Source organism: Simochromis diagramma, unplaced genomic scaffold (assembly GCF_900408965.1).
Source record: "Simochromis diagramma unplaced genomic scaffold, fSimDia1.1 OVJJ01000176.1, whole genome shotgun sequence".
Classification (NCBI taxonomy): Eukaryota; Metazoa; Chordata; class Actinopteri; order Cichliformes; family Cichlidae; genus Simochromis; species Simochromis diagramma.
Genome location: NW_024386892.1, coordinates 3,447,187 through 3,465,223, shown reverse-complemented (window position 1 = coordinate 3,465,223; position 18,037 = coordinate 3,447,187). Strand labels below are relative to the sequence as shown.

At 41.1% G+C, this 18,037-nt stretch overlaps 1 protein-coding gene across 3 annotated transcripts; it reads right to left on the bottom strand.

The window, feature by feature from the left end:
- Window positions 1-654: 654 nt before the first annotated feature.
- On the bottom strand, window positions 655-16,859 carry LOC120734876 (LIM domain-binding protein 3-like). 3 transcript variants are annotated; one of them, XM_040033959.1, is made up of 9 exons: window positions 11,599-13,496; window positions 11,343-11,382; window positions 8,026-8,082; window positions 5,950-6,218; window positions 5,479-5,872; window positions 5,115-5,295; window positions 4,849-4,969; window positions 4,398-4,513; window positions 655-4,289 (listed from the first exon to the last, which is right to left on the bottom strand). In XM_040033959.1, exons 1-9 carry the CDS (start codon window positions 11,747-11,749, stop codon window positions 4,200-4,202), a joined length of 1,419 nt encoding a protein of 472 aa, XP_039889893.1. In that variant the 5' UTR covers window positions 11,750-13,496; the 3' UTR covers window positions 655-4,199. The 3 variants fall into 3 exon arrangements, with proteins under 3 accessions (XP_039889893.1, XP_039889894.1, XP_039889895.1); XM_040033960.1 differs by lacking the exons at window positions 11,343-11,382; window positions 11,599-13,496 and adding an exon at window positions 16,197-16,859; XM_040033961.1 differs by lacking the exons at window positions 8,026-8,082; window positions 11,343-11,382; window positions 11,599-13,496 and adding an exon at window positions 16,197-16,859.
- Window positions 16,860-18,037: the final 1,178 nt, after the last annotated feature.

Genomic DNA, 18,037 nt, shown 5'->3' with positions numbered 1-18,037 from the left:
GCTAAAGCATATAGTTAGGGCTGGACCAGGTGACCCTGAATCCTCCCTTAGTTATGCTGCAATAGACGTAGGCTGCCGGGGATTCCCATGATGCACTGAGTTTTTCTTCTTCACTCACTATGTATTAACAGACCTCTCTGCATTGAATCATATCTGTTATTAACCTCTGTCTCTCTTCCACAGCATGTCTTTATCCTGTCTTCCTTCTCTCTCCCCAACCAATCACAGCAGATGGCCCCGCCCCTCCCTGAGCCTGGTTCTGCCGGAGGTTTCTTCCTGTTAAAAGGGAGTTTTTCCTTCCCACTGTCGCCAAAGTACTGCTCATACGGGGTCACATGATTGTTGGGTTTTTCTCTGTATGTATTATTGTAGGATCTACTGTACAATATAAAGACCTTGAGGCGACTGTTGTTGTGATTTGGCGCTGTATAAATAAAACTTAATTGAATTGAATTCCTAGTTTATTCTCAAAATGTAGAAACATTCTGTAACACCTGCCAGATTTCATATGTTTTAATTTATTATTTCAGTTTTAGCTTAAAATTGTTGATTTGTGATTGCACATTCAGGAGCTCAATATATTTTTATTTTCTTGCTTCTTAAACAAATCTTCATATCAGAAAAATGAATCAATTAGATGTTTCCAGAAGATGCTTCCAGGTGTTTGAAGTGCTCAGTTTATTCAACCTGCAACACAAAAACTCTTCAAATGTTCAAAACCTGTTAAACAAAAAGTAAAGCAGAGTTCTTCACTCACAGTATGACATCATTACTTACAAACACTCAAAAATAACGGTGAACAGACGCGTTAGCTTGTCTTTTTTTTCACAAACTGATCCTGACATGCCGCATGCACACATTCATCCTCAGAAAAACACACAAACTGTATAAAAGTACAATTCAGAGTAAAAACTGTACACCGGCACACAAACTGGTCAGTGTGCCAGTCAGACCGAGCAGAGGTGGATTTCAGCAAAGGCACGGTTCTCCGCAGGGAGACAAATGCTTTCATTTAAATCACAGAATAAAACTAAAGTTTAAATCAAAGAATCAGAGGCTCCGTTCACACTACTCAACAACCAAAGTTTATAAGCTGTGCTCAACCCAAAAGCTTACTTATTTGCAGTTCCTCTACTGGTCACTAGGTGTAACTAAAACACCTCGCCTGTACTAGCAAATTAAAGATGAAAAACTCAAATTTTTCTCCACAAAACAGTGTAGTACTTTAAAAAAATAAAATAAAAATTAGTTCCAAGCTCCTCTTGTTCTTTTACCAAACGTTTCACAATTCCGAAAGTTTCTGTTTGCTTAGTTGCAGTTCCTCTAGTGGCCACCTGAGGCTGCTATAACATACGAAGTGTGTTCAGATGCTTTTCATTCTTTTATGTGAGTTTTATTTTATTTTTCAAAAAAGAATCATATTATATTGTTATGGGGGTTAATTACGGTTCCTCTCATGGTCTCTAGATGTTCCCAAAACTATTTGTAGTGAAATGCAAAAATAAAATTACATTTGAAAAAATTACAACAAAACCCCCCATTATAGTCATTTTTTAAATTCATCTCTTAGAAACTTATCACAAAGTCTTTTCTGTTTATAGAATGATTTAATATAATGAAAGTTCCATTTGCTCAATTGCACTTCCTCTAATCACCACCAGAGGCCACTAAAACACCACAGCACTGTTAAATCGGTTTGGGAAGTAAACAAAGTCAGATGATTTTAATTATTTTATATACTCTATTATTCAGTTTGTAACAGTCACAGTGGTGTGGTGTCTCTTTAATGTAACATAATTCAAGGGGTTATGAGGTCATTAGTGTGCGCCACTGCCCTCTCTGTGATTTATGGGAACAAAGTGCTTGCTCTCCAGAAACCTTTGCAATGTTACGGGCTGTATGAACACTGTGTGTCATGTTTGATAAGTAGCAGCCGTTCAACCGGGCCTTGTATGGTTGATGAAGAGGAGGTGCATTAACGGATACGCTGTGGAATTCCCAGTACCAGTGTGATCGTGTATTCTTCCTGCTATCCTGCTAAGGTTTCGACCGCCTCCTCTCAACCACTGAACACAACCCAACATTACAACAGAGTTTAACTCAACAAAGGACTGGAATTGAATTACATTGTGGTTTGTTCTGTTGTTGGCCACTAGGTGGTGCTAAAACATGCTGCCTTTAATGACAAAAGCGGAACAAAGTAAAAAAACCAAAACGTAGAGTTTTTAAAGGAAAATCCAGCTTTCAGAAACACAATGCTTCTTCTGTTTACAGAATTTTTTAATACACCAAGAGTTTCTGTTTGCTTAGCTGCACTTCTTCTAGTGGCCACAGGAGGACGCTAAAATAGGGTGACTGGTTATTAGAACATGAATCATGGCGTAGTTTTTAAAATGTAAAAAAGTCTTTATGTGCTTAATGATTAAGTCTTAGCAGAGAACAAGTCAAATGAAAGATCTGAATTAAGTTGTGGTTTGCTGATGTTCCTTTAATGGCCAAGAGAGGCTCCTAAAAACTGTCTTTGTATTAAAAACGTATGAAAATTAACAGAGAAACGCTTTTAAAAACCTTCACTGAAGTCCGTTTCCCCAACTGTAATGATCTAAGTACATATAAGATTATTCTGTGTTTTACAACCATGAGAGCAGCCACATGTTTGATGTCACAAAAAAACGAAAGAAAATACAAAGTCTAATCTTTTTCAGATTTGGGAGGATTCACGGTCTGCAGTGTGGGCGGAGCCATTGTGTTGTTAACAGTCAGACTAAGGTTATCACATTTACAGTGTAGTTAAAACACACACACACACATAAATCATCATGAAATCAGTACTTAAACTTAACCACGTGATGCCAAACGCTCTGAAACAAACATGAATCAAATAACTAATCATTTGCACGCAGCAGTGACGATATACTAGCGTCTCAATAAAGATCACACTGTCGAATAAATATGAAATTCAAGGTTATTTCTCCCCCCGAAGCACGTGAAGTCGAAGAGCTGTCTCACCTGAGCAGGTTCACCTGAACAAACAAGTCCAAATGCACCTTAGTGCGGCGTGAGAGCAGAAGCACACCTGCACTTGGAGCCCAACAGCTTCTGTGGTCAGTTTAACGTTTCCAGTTTATCTAGACTCCGTCACTCACACAGTATCTCTGTGCGTTTAGATGCGGTTTTCACATTTAAAACATCTGGAGGTTCACCTGCTCAGGCGGGGCCACAGAAACGTGTCACCTGTCGTGTGTTCATGCCCCCAGAGTCGGAGTAGTGACGACAGGTTTCAACGCCAGAAACACTTTTCAGTCTTTTTTTATCTCCAATTTGCTGCCGTTTATAGATTTTTCAGCTTCTCTGCAGTCTGTTGTTTCACTTCGTATTGCCTCATAAAAACTTTCATATAATTTTATTTTAGTCTAAAAGGGAAATAAAAATATTAAAGTCGCATTCAAACAGTCAACAGAGGCACATTACCAAAAATAGTCCAAAAATGGTGAGAACAATATCCGCTATACGGAGTCCAGAGAGTGCCACTCTAAAAAGTTTAATTAAAATAAATTTGTAATTTCATTCATATGAAATAATTCACAAGTTAACTTGAAATTTTAAACACTACAAACCAAGCCAAAAAAAAGTACTAATAAAACTTTATAATAATTTTTATTTCTGACATTTTTTTTTCATAAAAATAATAACTTTATCAAAATAATTTTAAAAAACTCTCTTAACCCTCTTAACCCTAAATATCCCACTACTTTAACCCCGTGTTTAAGAGAAAAATAAACATACTTCATACACTCTGTTTTTGATATTTATTAGAAAGAATTTCTTCCTCATATTATAATATTATTATTTAGACTTACTTAAATATCTATTTAATCCTTATTGCATAGCTTAGCCAGTTTAATATTTTTGTTGTTATAAGTTTGATTATTATTATTAAACACTAAAAAATATAATATTTAATTTGGCACCTTGCAGACTCCCTACAGTCACCTGTATTTCTGCAGCTCAGCAGTCTCTCACACACACACACACACTTTTTCTGGTAGAAAAATAAACCACAGTACGTGATGCGACGTGTCGGATGGATCTGAAGCAGAATCATCAGGCAGCAGAAATTTGAAATTTGCACAAAAAAAAGAAAAAAAACCAGCGTTTCCACACATGTTGGTGGCGTGATGAGGCGTGATCTGGCGGGTTTACACGTTGATGGCGTGAGCGTGCTTCTTGCACAGAGGTTTATCTTTCTTTGAGTAGAAGGGCTGACCCTCGAGGTTCACGTGGCAGACCTGCAGACGAGAAAACCGGGGTGAAAAACTTCAAACTGACCTCTGCTCCCCTGCATTGAAGATTTAAACGACCGGACCCCCTCAGACCCAGCTGCTCGTGGTCCTTACCGCACAAACAAAGCAGGTATCGTGCCAGGTGTGACCCAGAGCCTCGATGAACTTATCGCCAGCTTCCACTGGGAAGTCGCACCCATGACACTTAGTGCTGAACAGCGCGATGTAATCTGAGCGACACAGAGATAGGAAGTGTTGAAGATGGCAGCCGTGAGTCCAAAAACAGTGAATCATGAAGTACGTAATCCCTGTTAATCTGTTTCACACACTTTGTTCTACTCTTGGATCTTTTTGATGTCACACAGGGCACACAGAAGCTCCACACACTTGTTGTTTGTGGGGGCAGGGCCAATCAAAAGAAAGAGGAGTTAAAATTGAGGGGCTGCACTGAGACTCTGATTAGCAGTTCCTTCTCTGAGCGTGATGCATGTGACAGTTTTTTGCGTCTGCCTGATGTCTGTGCAGCTTTTCTCGCAGCTGTGATGAAGGCGTGGTGTCGGCATACCTTTCTCGCAGTACGGCTCTCCGTCCTCCATGTGGAAGAGGCTGTTTCCAAAGGCTTTCCCACAGGCTGCGCACACAAAGCAGGTGGTGTGCCATGTCTGCCGTAGGGCGTGCATCACTTCCTGCGACATACAGCGTGACAAGATTTAATAAGGTCTAATCAGCCTCTAGTGTCACATATGGGTGGCATTTCAGTGCAAAACTTATGGTTTTATAACATTAAATAAAGGAAAATAAAATCAGAAATGGTGTCTGAAAATTTCTCACCCCCATGATCTTGGTGTTGCAGCGAGCGCAGGTCGGGGCGAAAAACTCCTCGTAGCAGTTCTCACAGTACACGTTGTTCTGTTCCTCCACGAAGCTGACATCGGCCAGAGACATGTGGCAGTAGTGACAGTTAAACTCCTCGGGGTGCCAGGACCGGCCGAGGGCCACCAGGAATGGACCCCTGCAACAACAGCAGCAGCATTTTAAGTAATTTGATTTTAATTTGCCCTTAAAGTGACATCGTTTCATTAACGTCACTCGTTTTAGCCCAAAGGAGGAACCTCAGGAACAAAATAATAAAGCACCAACAGCTGCAGTTCCTCTGATCTCCACTTGAGGCTCCAGAAGTGTGTCAGTGCGTTACCTGATGACGCTGTTGCAGGCCCCGCATAGAGGCGTGCGACTGCTGGCTGCAAACCTCTCCGCTCTTTGGGCCACGCCTCTGGCCACAGGTGAAAAGGGGGCGGGGCTAGAGGTCATGGGTCCAGGGCTGGGGGTGATGGGGGCGGGGCTGGGAGCTGCATGCCCAGCAGGGGAGGGGTTAGGGATGTACGCTGGTGGGGGAGGGGCGGCCTGGGGCAGTGGCTGCACCTTGATGGTGCTGGAGGTGGTCTTGCCGGGGTCGAACTTATCAGCGAAGTTTGAGTCGGTCACCCATGGGGGTCTGTTGGAGGATGCTGGAGCAGCCAGAAGCGGGGCCAGGGCGGCGGCTGGAGGGCGGTGCTGCGGTGGCACTGCAGCTGGAGCCATAGGTGGTGCTGTGGGTGGAAGAAGTATAAATATGTGTATATAAATATTATATGTGCAAGTTAATATAAACAAAACAGAAACTCACCTGGCTGTGAAGGGTAGATGCAGGCAGTACTGACTACCTTAGGGGGGGCGGAGCCAACAGGGATCTGAATTGAGCTCTGTTGAGTGGGTGGAGCCTGCTGTGTGGGTGGTTGTTGGTACTGCTGTGGCATTGGTTGATACTGCTGTGGGGGCCGAGCTTGTGGAGCTTGCTGCATAGGTGCATGTTGGTATTGCTGAGGTATTGGCTGGTACTGCTGTGGGTGTGGAACTTGTGGCGCCGGCTGCATGGTAGGAGGTGCACCGTACTGGCTGGAGAGGGAAAGAAATGTCATTATTACCTATTTAGAATGATTTCCAAATGGTTCCGTCATCAGGTTCAGTTTTGTACTTGGGGGCTCGTCCGGGATTTTTAGTCATAGTGAGCCTCAAGTAGTTAGCCTCAGTGGTAGTTATGGTATTAACTACTTCAGGTTGTACTCAAAAAAACTTTAACTAAGCTAAGCATGTTTCGAACCACAAGCTAAGTTAGTCATCAACACTGACTCAAATTGTAATCTCATCAATGGGTGTAAAGATCCTGAAAGATGCGCTTTTCATTGTTGTGTCTGACTTTTAGGCTGTAACACTGTGTTATTAAGAATTTAATGCTTTCTTCTAGCAGTTTCCATCTAATATATGTGGAATTCACTAGATTTACTTTGATAAATATTCCAACATTGAATGAAGTTTTAGCTGATATTATTGATGTCTTTGACATGCTTACATGTTCGTGCATTTCATTAGCTATATCAGATATTTAAGATAAAGATAAAGTTTTGCTGTTGTTACACACACAGTAGAGCTGGGTACATAGGAAATCTTCTGCAGAGCTTAGAGTCAAACAAATACTATATACATGTAGTATTTATATTATGTAGTCATTTATCCATGTGATTAGAGTGGATCAGAAACGCTTTTAAAAACTTCTTAAAAATTAATAGCTCCATCAGTGGAGCTATTAATTTGAACTACATTTCAACAATCAATTTAATTTCTAGCTAGCTTTTCTAGAGCACATTTACCTATTTTCACTTTTTCTATATATTTATGATTTTTCAGCTAAAAAATGACCCATAACGTTGAACTCTTTCAGCAGTTTTGTTGATTTTAGTGTTAACCATGTACTTTTCAGGTTTAGGTAACTGTTTCTGCTGGTTTTAAATTTCTCTCTAAACTGTTTAACTAACCTTTCTTCTAATTTTTGTGAATATGGCGGTTAGGGTTAGTCTAGGCTTCCAAGCATCCCCTGAGGTGCAGATACTCACTGTTTTTAAACAGAAACCTCTACAGACCACATTCAGGTTTGGTTTGCATCCTGGACTGAGTCAAAAATGCTCGTAAACTGTGAATCGTCATCTGAATATAGATAAGTTGCAGTAAACAGTGATTACAGCCAGGCTGCTGCACTGTTTTATGAATCAAAAATTTAATTTGTGAGCCAAAAGTTGGGCTTTGGAGTGATTCGAATGTTTATGATGTTTTTACACTCTCTGGATGTGTCAATATAATATTGTCACAGACAACAAGCATATAGAAACTAGCATCAACAGCTTGTTTCAGAGAAAGAATAAAATGTTGAGCAAGACAGAAGCACAAAGGGTCCTCTTTCAAGAAGTGTTGACAGGTTTTGGGGTGTAAACCTGCAGTTTTTCTTTCTGGGGGTATCAGTCTCAGGTCTGGGTGTTTAGCAGCAGCTTAGCTGTATCAGACTTACCTGATGTAAACAAGGTTAGTGTTAGGGTAGAGGGCTTCAAACCAAAACTGAATTCAGCTTCATTAACAAACAGCAACAAAAGCTTTAAGGTCCTTCCTTCAGAGGGCGTTAGCAGAGACTCAGCCTGTTATTCAGCTGATGAAACGATGGTGAGGTTACTGACTGTTACTCAGGTGTTACATGATCCGGACAGAACTGCCAGAGTTATGGGTTCAAACACCACCCGTGCACAAAACCCTAACAATCCACTTGTGTGCCGCCAGGAGTTTTAGCTGAAGAAGCCTCCGTTTAAAAGCAGCTGCTGTGTTACTGAGTGCTGTGAAGCCCACGGCCGCGAGCGCACCTGCCCGCAGGGGTTTGTACCTGGAGACTGCAGCTCTGTACTGGAGGCCGAAACCAGCGGCAGGCTGTCTCTTCAGGCTGCGGGCATAGAGACAACAGCAGCAGAGGTCATCCAAACTGAGACGCTACGTCCCCATCCTGACCCCCGCTCTCTTCCCCCTGATGTTACTCAGGTGCGACTCGGATTGACCATCAACCTTTTTCTTTCTGTCTAACAAATAATCAATAATCAAATCAGGACCCAAAGACCCAAAAATAAGAAACTCCATCGCCTTCACCAGACCAACAACGCCACAGACAGAAGATCCTTCAGGAAACTGCCAGACAGCTTAAAGACAGCCGACAGGATGACGTCACCTCGCTGCTTTGGTCTCAGAAACATTGGATCAAATGTCAAAAAGGTTTTTTTCTATTCTCCGGTTCTGCAAAAACATTTGTACAAAGCACAGAGATCAAACCAGAGGAAACTCTGACACGATCACTCAGATGTGGTTCCTGAAAGACGGTAATGGCTCTGAAGCGTGACAACTATGTGGATTTAGTTCAGTGTAACTCCAGCAAATGAAGAAACAACAAAAAGCCGAAAAACAAGCAGATGAAACCCACATGTCAGACTCTCCCTTCAGCACGTGAATGCAACACTGAAACTCTGGGAGCATATATCCTTAAAAAAAATCACATCAACACACCAAAGCTTTGGAGAGCCAAGAGGTGATTATTATTTCCTGCTGAGCAAACAGACCATTTGTCCAGGTTTTTATTTTATTTTACTGAACTCTGTTTTATTCCCCGTGTCCCCTCGTGTGCTCATGTCATGGCTGATTTCAGCTCTTAACCCCTTGATTTTCTTCCTCCTTGCACTATTTGCAACCTTGTCACTGTGTCTCTTATAATCATCGATGAAGCTGTTTAAGCTGCACAGACCTGCATGAAAAGAAGTCAGCGTAAGCCCAGGTGGATTTAAACACTCTGATTATCTCAGTTTTTTCCTCTTGGATCTGGATGGTGTCATAGAGGGTGGATAGTCATCGCAGACGCCAAAGCCACACCCACCAAACTTGGCCTAAATGCAGGAGGAGGAGCTAAAACAGCTTGTTTCAGACGCAGGATGAACTGTGACTCATGCAAAGCTGCAGAGCTTCTATTTAACAGATTAGCTCTGCTTTAAAGGAACAAAGAGACATCGTAGGACATAAACTTTTATTCTGAGAGTGTTTTCCTGCACACGATAGATTATTTTGATTTGTGAAACATGCAAAGCTACTTCAGAAAGGCTTTTAAAAACCTAATTTATTTGCTTCTACTCAGTTTTTCTTTCCATGGACAGAGGAATAAGACAAAGGATTTTATATTTAGCCAACCAACATGTGTTTGTTAGTCAGAGATAAGCCAGTCAGCACTAGTCATTCTACATTAGAGGTGTACGGACACCAGCTCCTTGTTTCAGGCTGAGGACTTTGCTGCACAAAGCCATTCAGATAAATAAGAAATAATTAAAACGTGTGCCAGAATAAGAACACAGATCCTGAGATAAGCAGAATAAACCACCTTTAACTGATAGATTTTTCCATTTCCCAGCATGATCGGGATCATGAAGCTGGATTTTGCAGTGAAAATTTCTTTCTGTGTCTTTGCTTCTCTGCTTTGAGGCTTCCAGCTCAGCCCTGTGAGTCTAATCCAGCTGCTTCCTCCTCGATGACTTACAGCTGAAGAGAAAAAAAGCACACAGTCTCTTTATTGGCGGATAAAAGCTTGACCTCTGCTCCTATTGATTCACGGTGAGTCATTGGATGGCGTATGGACTCTGACGAAGGACAGAGGGGAGCCGGAGCTTTGAGGGGGAGGAGGTTGTATTTCAGTCCAAATTAGGGGGGGGGGCAGAGATCGATGGTGCATAATGGAGGGTTGATTAAATAAGTGCACGGAGAATAGAAAGCTCCATCCATCAGAGCTGGGACGGGCTGTACGGGTGGGGCGGGGTTGAAAGGTTTGCTCGTCCTCTCGGAGACTCGGCTGTGATGAGATTTCAGACGAGCCGCTGGGGAAACAGGAAGTCATGGAAAACAGACTGAGGGCAGTGACACCTTCAGAGGTCGTCAGCGGACGTTCGGCCCAGCCCTCACCTGCAGCTCACCACACCTGGCTTGTCTGACAGCGCGGACTCTTAGACTGTCCTCGGCCACATAAAGCCCTGTTTAGGACTTCTGAGCCACGCAAGGTTTAAGGTGGTGTAACTGAGATATAAGTAGCCATGTGTCTGCCGTCTGAGGCACCTGATCCCTGAAACCAGCATTAGACCCAAAACTCTTAAACACAGACACTTATTTGCACATGCTAAGTCACAGCAGCCTGTTTAAACTGGGCATGCTCCAAACCTGACAGTCTGAGCTGTTCATGTTTCTGCAGGTGAAATGTGGAGATTTTAACTGCGAGCTGTGAGCTTCACCACCTGTTGATAACCTGATGTCTGCAGAGTCCTGCAGAGTGTCGAGTACCTGCAGGCTGCATACTTTAGTTTGACTGTATGACGTCACACAGGCTGAGAATAAAAAGTCTGCTTTGTCACGTTTGCGGTTTTTGCTTGACTTTCAGTTTTTTCTGCCTCGGCTAAACGTGACAATAAAGAGCTGGAGGATGACTCTCCTCTGCACACTGGTTTTCTCTCTTTAACCAATCAACACCAGTTACCAGTAATCAATAAAGAAAGGACCAAAGAGGCGGGGAGTCCCTCGTGGTCCCTTGGCAGTAATCGAAACCTTTCAGCACATCTGAGGACTCTTTGGTGTCTGCTCACTTTGATTAGTTCATGCAGTTGAATCAGTCTGGATGGTGAGGTTTGCTTTAACAGAACCCTGCGACCGGCGCTTAAAGAGGTGCCCCACCAATTTTTTAAATGATGTTTCCTCTGAGCAAATACACACACACATTCTCGTTTTGATATCTCAGTGAGGACATCTATTTGACAGAATCCCTAGCTACTCACCTCAACCAAAAATGAACCCCAGCCATAACCTAACTGTAACCCTGAGACTAAACCCACACTATGAGCCTCAAAAATGCCTTCAAACCCGTGAGGACGAACACTGTCCCCACAAGGACGTCTAAACAGGTACACACACACACACACAGTCCGGTGTCCCCTCCTGCTGGTCGCATGAGCTCATTACACGTGAGCAGATTCAAAAGGCTTCAGACACCAACCAATCACATTGCGTTTACGTATATATCAGAGCCTCAAACAGAGACCGCCTGTGCAGGTGTTCTCATGTCCGGGGCAGATGAGGTCGAGACTACAGGTGAGGGGGTCAGCAGCTGACTACTGGAGCTCTGCTGCCTACCTGCTCCTCTTCACAGCCGCCGCCTCCTCTTCAGTGAGCGCTGTAACAGAAACAGAGGAGAGGGGGCGACACTGAGCACCTGATGATCAGATTTAACTTTAAAATCATTCCCACAGGTAATCGTTTACTCTAATTACACACCTTTGTTTGTATGGAAACATACATGAGTCTGTTCTTGCTTTTATTTGCGGTTTTAAATAATTGAGGACAATACAGGGAGGAGGAAGAGGAGGAAGAGGAGGAAGAGGACACTTACAGGACTCGGTGCCGGTCATGTGGGCCAGGACCCGGAAGGACTTGGACTGCACGTTGGTGCTGCGGCAGCTCCATTCGCTCAGCTCCGGGTCCTTCTCTGTGCTCTGGACGGCCTGATAGACCAGCGAGGCGCTGTCCACGAAGCGGTCCATGACTGGGACAGAACTGGGACCACAGACAGGGGGCGCCACGTCGCCCACGACAAAAGCAAGTGAAAAATAAAGAGACAGTGAAGCACGAGCTGTGGGCCCAGCAGTGAACGGAAACAAGTTTTCCCTGCCCAAAGTTTTGACGTCCTTCTCAGTCTGGAATTAAATGTCTGATATTTCAAAGGTCACACGAACAAAACGTTACTGAAGGCGTTCGATGGAGCCAAGAGGAAGCCGGACTCGCATGTCTGAGGACGGTTTGTTAGAAAAAGGAACAAACGGAGATAAAACACAGAAAGAGGCTCAGAACATTCAGCTTTGAGTCTCTTTGTGTATCTCACGTGTTTAATTTGTGCATCTTTGTGACTTTATTCCATCTGTTTTTCTGTCTCTTTTTTTGTCCAGCCCAGGCAGACCTGAACCTTTCTGCTCATTTCTACTTCCTTATTTATGTTCTTTGTCTTGTCCTGCACCTCGCAGCAGCTCATCCTGTTTGACACCAGCTGTTCTGCCTGCTTGCTTCTGATTGGCTCTCTCTTATAAACGGAAACCTCAGCAGGGTTTTTGCAGCTTTGGTCATTTTTCTGAACATCCACCAGTTTGTGCTGTGATAGTGCGTATAATGAATTCCTTAGAATATTTACATTACTGTACAATACCAACTGTCCAATAAAGCAATATAGTAGGAAACATAAATATATGGACTGTGCATGGATAACAAAAGGTCTGCAAAATGCATGTATAAAGAAAAATGCTCTATACAGAGATTTCTTAAGAACGAGAACTAAAGATGCTGAAATCAGATACAAAAGATATAAAAATAGGTTAACTAATATACTTAGATTTAGTAAAAAGGAATACTATAAGAAGCAATTAGATATAAATAGAAATAATAATAAAAGATTATGGGAAATCCTGAACAGTGTTATAAAACGTGGGACTGGACAAAAGAACTACAAGTATTTCATTTGTAATGACCATGAAGAATACAATATGGATGTTGTGGCAAATAGTCTCAATGAATTCTTTGTAACTGCTGGACCAAATTTAGCAAAAACAATCACTCATCCTGGGAAAGCACAGGACACACTGATAGACAGAAATCCATATTCTATGTTTCTCACAGCCGTTGATGAAAATGAAGTTTTTGAAATTGTCAAAAAATGTAAAAATCAGAAATCTTTGGATTGTAATGATATTGATATGATAGTGGTTAAAAGAGTCATTGAGGCTGTTATAAAACCGTTTACATACATCTGTAATTTATCATTTCAAACTGGTCGATTTCCAGACAGAATGAAAATAGCAAAAGTTATACCTCTATACAAATCTGGAAGCAAACACCACTTCACAAACTACAGGCCTGTCTCTTCACCACCTCAATTCTCAAAAGTTCTTGAAAAACTGTTTAAAAACCGACTGGAAAAATTTATAGATAAACATAAACTACTCACTGAGAGTCAGTACGGATTCAGATCAAGCAGATCAACATCATCGGCACTATTAGATTCAATAGAACACATCACAAATATGTGGCTGGGTTATTCATAGACTTGACAAAGGCATTTGACTCTATAGATCCTGATATAATAATAAGAAAACTGGACCGTTATGGTGTCAGAGGGATAGTTTTAGATTGGGTCCGGAGTTATTTAAGTGACAGGAAGCAGTTTGTGAAAATAAATGGTGGTTGCTCCTTATGTATGGACATTGCTTGTGGTGTACCCCAAGGGTCAGTTTTGGGTCCAAAATTCTTCAACTTGTACATTAACGACATCTGCAAAGTGTCCAAAGTATTAAAAATGGTTCTCTTTGCTGACGATACAAACATTTTTTGCTCTGGTGATGATCTGCAGAATTTATTGGAGGATATGAAATAAGTAAAGTGAAGTTCTGGCTTGATAAAAACAAATTATCATTAAATTTAAATAAATCTAAACTTATGTTATTTGGAAATAGTCGTTTAAATACAAATGCTGAGATTCAAATAAATGGTGTTGATATTGAAAGAGTCAGTGAAAATACATTTCTGGGGGTAATAACAGATGAAAAACTAAACTGAGAGCTCATGTAAGATATATTCATGCCAAAGTATCACGAAGCATTGCAATACTAAACAAGGCAAAACAGGTATTAGACAGAACATCACTTCATATTCTACTGTTCACTGGTTTCACCATACTTAAGCTATTGTGCAGAGGTCTGGGGCAACAACTATAAAACCACATTACATTCACTTTTTACTCTTCAAAAAAAAAAAAGCAATTCGAATCATCCACAGTGCAGGTTACAGGAACATACAAACTCACTATTTTTGCACTGAAATATTGAAAAATTGACGATCTAGTAAAATTCCAAACAGCACAAATTCTATTCAAAGCAAAAAATAAAGAACTGCCAGGAAATATTCAGAGTATGTTTTTTTTTGAAAGAAGGAAGTTATAATTTAAGGGGTTTTTGTAACTTCAAAACAATGAAGGTTTGTACTACAAGAAAAGGCTTTTGTGTTTCTGTTCATGGAGTGAAACTGTGGAACAGCCTGAATATGGAATTAAAGCAACGTCCAAACATAAAACTGTTCAAAAAGAGTTATAAAAATATGATCTTCTCAAACTATAAAGAAAAGGAAAATATTTAAATTAAGTGAATGTCTCTATTTAAAAACAAACAAACAAAAAACTCATGATGTGATATTATAGTTTATAGTATATCAGAAATCTGTTCACTATTTTTATTACAAATTATATCAGTAAGGAGGCTGACTAAATATTAACTGATAATTTATGGCAAAGGGGTGGGATTAAATAAGTGTGTACTTCTTCCCTTTCAACATGTAAATTAATCAGAACGGTTTTTTTTGTATGTAATTTGTTATTTTGTTATTGTTATTTTTTTTCCTCTCCTATTTTCTTTTCTAAATGTCTAAATCTTGTATATTGTTCACATGCTGAAATAAATTACCAATCAAATCAAATCGAAGTCAGTTTCTTCTCTTTCAGGCTGTTTTCAGTCCTTTAATCTTTGTGTGGATGTTCGGGTCTCTTTGTGGTTACAGATGCTAACATTAAAAACTATTAATGACACCATTGTGTTGTTTTCCATCTTTCTGAGGTTTTTTTTAGTAGCTTGAAATCTTTTGTTGTTCTTTAAGCCCCCTCTACCTGCAGTGCACCTGTATTTGGCTCCGCCCTGCAGGACTGCAGCCTGTTCGGCTGATTTCTGGTGACACGTGTCATGTTTCTGTCTTGTATTTGATGTTTGATCTTTCAAAGCTTTAACACAACTCAGGGGAACCAAAGCTTTTCTGGCTCTCAGTGAAGGACGCACGGTGAGGGAGGAGGAGGGATATCATACTGGACTGTAATTGGTTTTTCCAGAGATGCCCCCTCCTGTATGGATGAGTAGTTTTATTCAGGCTTATATTTCAATAAGACGGCTTTATCGGGTCTAAATTAGAGAGGTGAAATACAGAATGGGCATGGAGACCTTTGGAGGGGGACAGTAAACGCGACAGCGCTACATCTCAGAGCAAGAGCAGGCGAGGAAGACACCACCAAAACACAGCAGTAACATGACTTTATCAGCAGTTTCTGACAAATCAGTGCGACTCTGAGCTGGAAATGCCTTCTTCGGCATACAGACGATAGGTAACAGGGTCAAACGTGATCACGAGCGAAGAAATTGGGATGACTGCTCAGACAGAGGGAACGTCTCTCTGGGGGACATTTGACTCGGACTGGTCCACCTCATACGGACCGACTCCCACAGCACACCCGAGGCTTCAGCCACACAACACACGACGCACAAAAAAACAGGATCCCAGAGCAGCCCGAACCAAAAATTCTGCTTTCTGATATCACGAAACCTTAGCAGTTCCTCAAAGCCTCCACAGAAGAAGTCACCCTCTCCCCACATGTGCACAAACAGGCAGCACAATATTGCAGCACCAAAACCACCACCACCAGTGTCAGCGATGAGTCGGACGTGAAGCGGGCTGAGACCAAAGAGGACAGACAGAAAGGAGAGGACAGGTGGAGGACACTTAAATAGAGTAAAGAGAAGAAAAGGGAGGAAGAGGCAACGAAGGGAAAAAGACAAAAACAACAAATGAAAAGTAATTTCTCATCAAGAAATATCTGTGGGTTGAGTACTCGAAGCATCAGCCTGTAAACTGAACGCTGCTGCCTGTAACACATCCACGTGTTAGAAAACACAAATATGGATGATCAGCCCTCAGCAGGACTGATAGTAACTGTGTTAGGCATAACTCAGGTGGTGTTGTGGCTTTTGATGTTTTTGATACTGAGTGTAAAAAACTGGTGGCAGGGTTGAGGGGTGCACGTGGGTACAGAAGAGGAAGATGAGGATGTCAGGAGGAAGAATTAGAGATAAAGTCAAGTAGAAAGAGGGAAGGAGGACGTGGAGAGGGAGGAGGAGGTGGTGTTCATACCCAGCGTCGTGGCCCTTGGTCTGTGTTTGTCCCGCGATGGCGTCCATGATGGAGTCCTGCGAATACATACTGATGGGCGTGTTGTACTGGGCGTGGATGGTGGCCTTACCGCCGGGGCCTTTTACTTCAATGGGCTTGCTGGTGGAGAGGGCGGAGTCCATCAGCACGCTGGGATTGAAGCCGGCACTGTCGGGTGGGGAAGAGGAGGGGAAAAGGTGGAGATAAAGGAGGCGATGGAGGGACGGAGGTGAGGCGTGTGGGTGAAGGTGATGGGTTTGTCATGCTCACAGCAGACGGACTAGTGAGGCTAAAGTTTTCAGGCTAAAGCTGAATGTTTCCAACAGAATCTCCATTTAAGGTGGAAACCCCACCCACAGCATCACGACAGACTACAGAAAACTCTGAGTGGCGTCCCACAGCGATCCGCTCTCCGCCCACTCAGACTCAAAAATAATGCTGACTTTGATTCATTTGATTACATGTAAAAAATGTATGTTGTAAAACAGATTCCATTAAATATAAATTAGATTTGTGTGATTGAGGTTCACAGGATTAACTGTTAATACCAAGCAGGTCTTCCTTAATTAATTTGAACAAAAGAACCTTTGAGTTAATAGATTTCATCTGCATTTTATTTACAAGTCTGCTTCACATTCATGAGGGTGAAGAATCTTTTGTTTTTAGTGCATTATGCTCTAAATAATAACAACAAACATCAGGAATATATCTGTTTTTTATGTATATGTTTTTTAAGGATAATGATAATAATAATAATAATAATAATAATAATAATAATAATAATCATAATAAGGATAATAATAATAATAATAAATTCTCCACATGACTGTAAAGTACAACTATAATGTGTTTATTAAATCACCTCTCATGAATCAAGAAAACACAAATATTGTCTATAAATCTGTCAATAACAAAAATATCAGATCAATAGTTTTTGGGGAAAACAAAAAAGTGAATATTTTATAGCCAAATTTGTGAAGGTACAACTTTCAATAATAATCAAACCAAAATTCAAACCAAGTTTTTACAATCTGCATGTTCAGACATGCAGATTATTATTATTATTATTATGATTATGATTATGATGATTATTATTAATAATAATCATCATAATGATAATCATAATAATAATAATAATAATAATTTATTATTATATAATATATAATATAATCATAATAATGATAATAATAATAATAGTAATGAGTAAATGACTCTAATTTTGTATCTTAAGCAGAAAACTATAATTTTTTTCTGTTTTTTGTAAAAGAGTACATTTAAAACCCACAGATAACAACAAATTATATAGTTAATCTAACTGATAACAGAGCTCGTGCATACAGGTGGATTAAGCAGCTGTCACATGAACTGGTGACCGTCTAATAAATTTGTGCCACACTGCAGATGCTGAACCATTAGGTGAATCTACCTCAAAGCTTGTTGGTGCAAAACGCTGATAAAAATACTAAATTTAACCCTTTTTTCTGCAAATGTTGGACTTCCAAAGGACTCACTGGACACAAGCTGAAACCTCTCCTATAAAATTAGGTCATTTTTTTGTGGGTAATAATACAACATGAGCGATGGTCTTTACAGCTGCAGAGAAAAAGGAAAAGTCTCATTTCCACTTCAACAAAACCCAAACTGGTTTCTGCACATTGGTTAGAAACGACTGACGATGCTTTAAATTTCATGCTTGAAACCTTCGCATGCGTCCACGCAAAACGTCACAGCAGCTCATTTAAGCAGTGCGTCAAACCATGACCTTTAATCCCAGAACACAACGTACAGAGCAGGAACACAGCTGACATTTAGTCCACTTCACT

Bases quoted from the DNA above. Each gene is read 5' to 3' on its own strand.
- LOC120734876 (XM_040033959.1), bottom strand. From the start codon at position 11,749: ATGGACCGCTTCGTGGACAGCGCCTCGCTGGTCTATCAGGCCGTCCAG. The intron at 6,219-8,025 runs GTACAAACCCCT...TTCCCTCTCCAG, and splicing joins TACAGAGCTGCAGTCTCCAG to CCAGTACGGTGCACCTCCTA. The intron at 5,296-5,478 runs GTAACGCACTGA...CTGTTGTTGCAG, and splicing joins GCCTGCAACAGCGTCATCAG to GGGTCCATTCCTGGTGGCCC.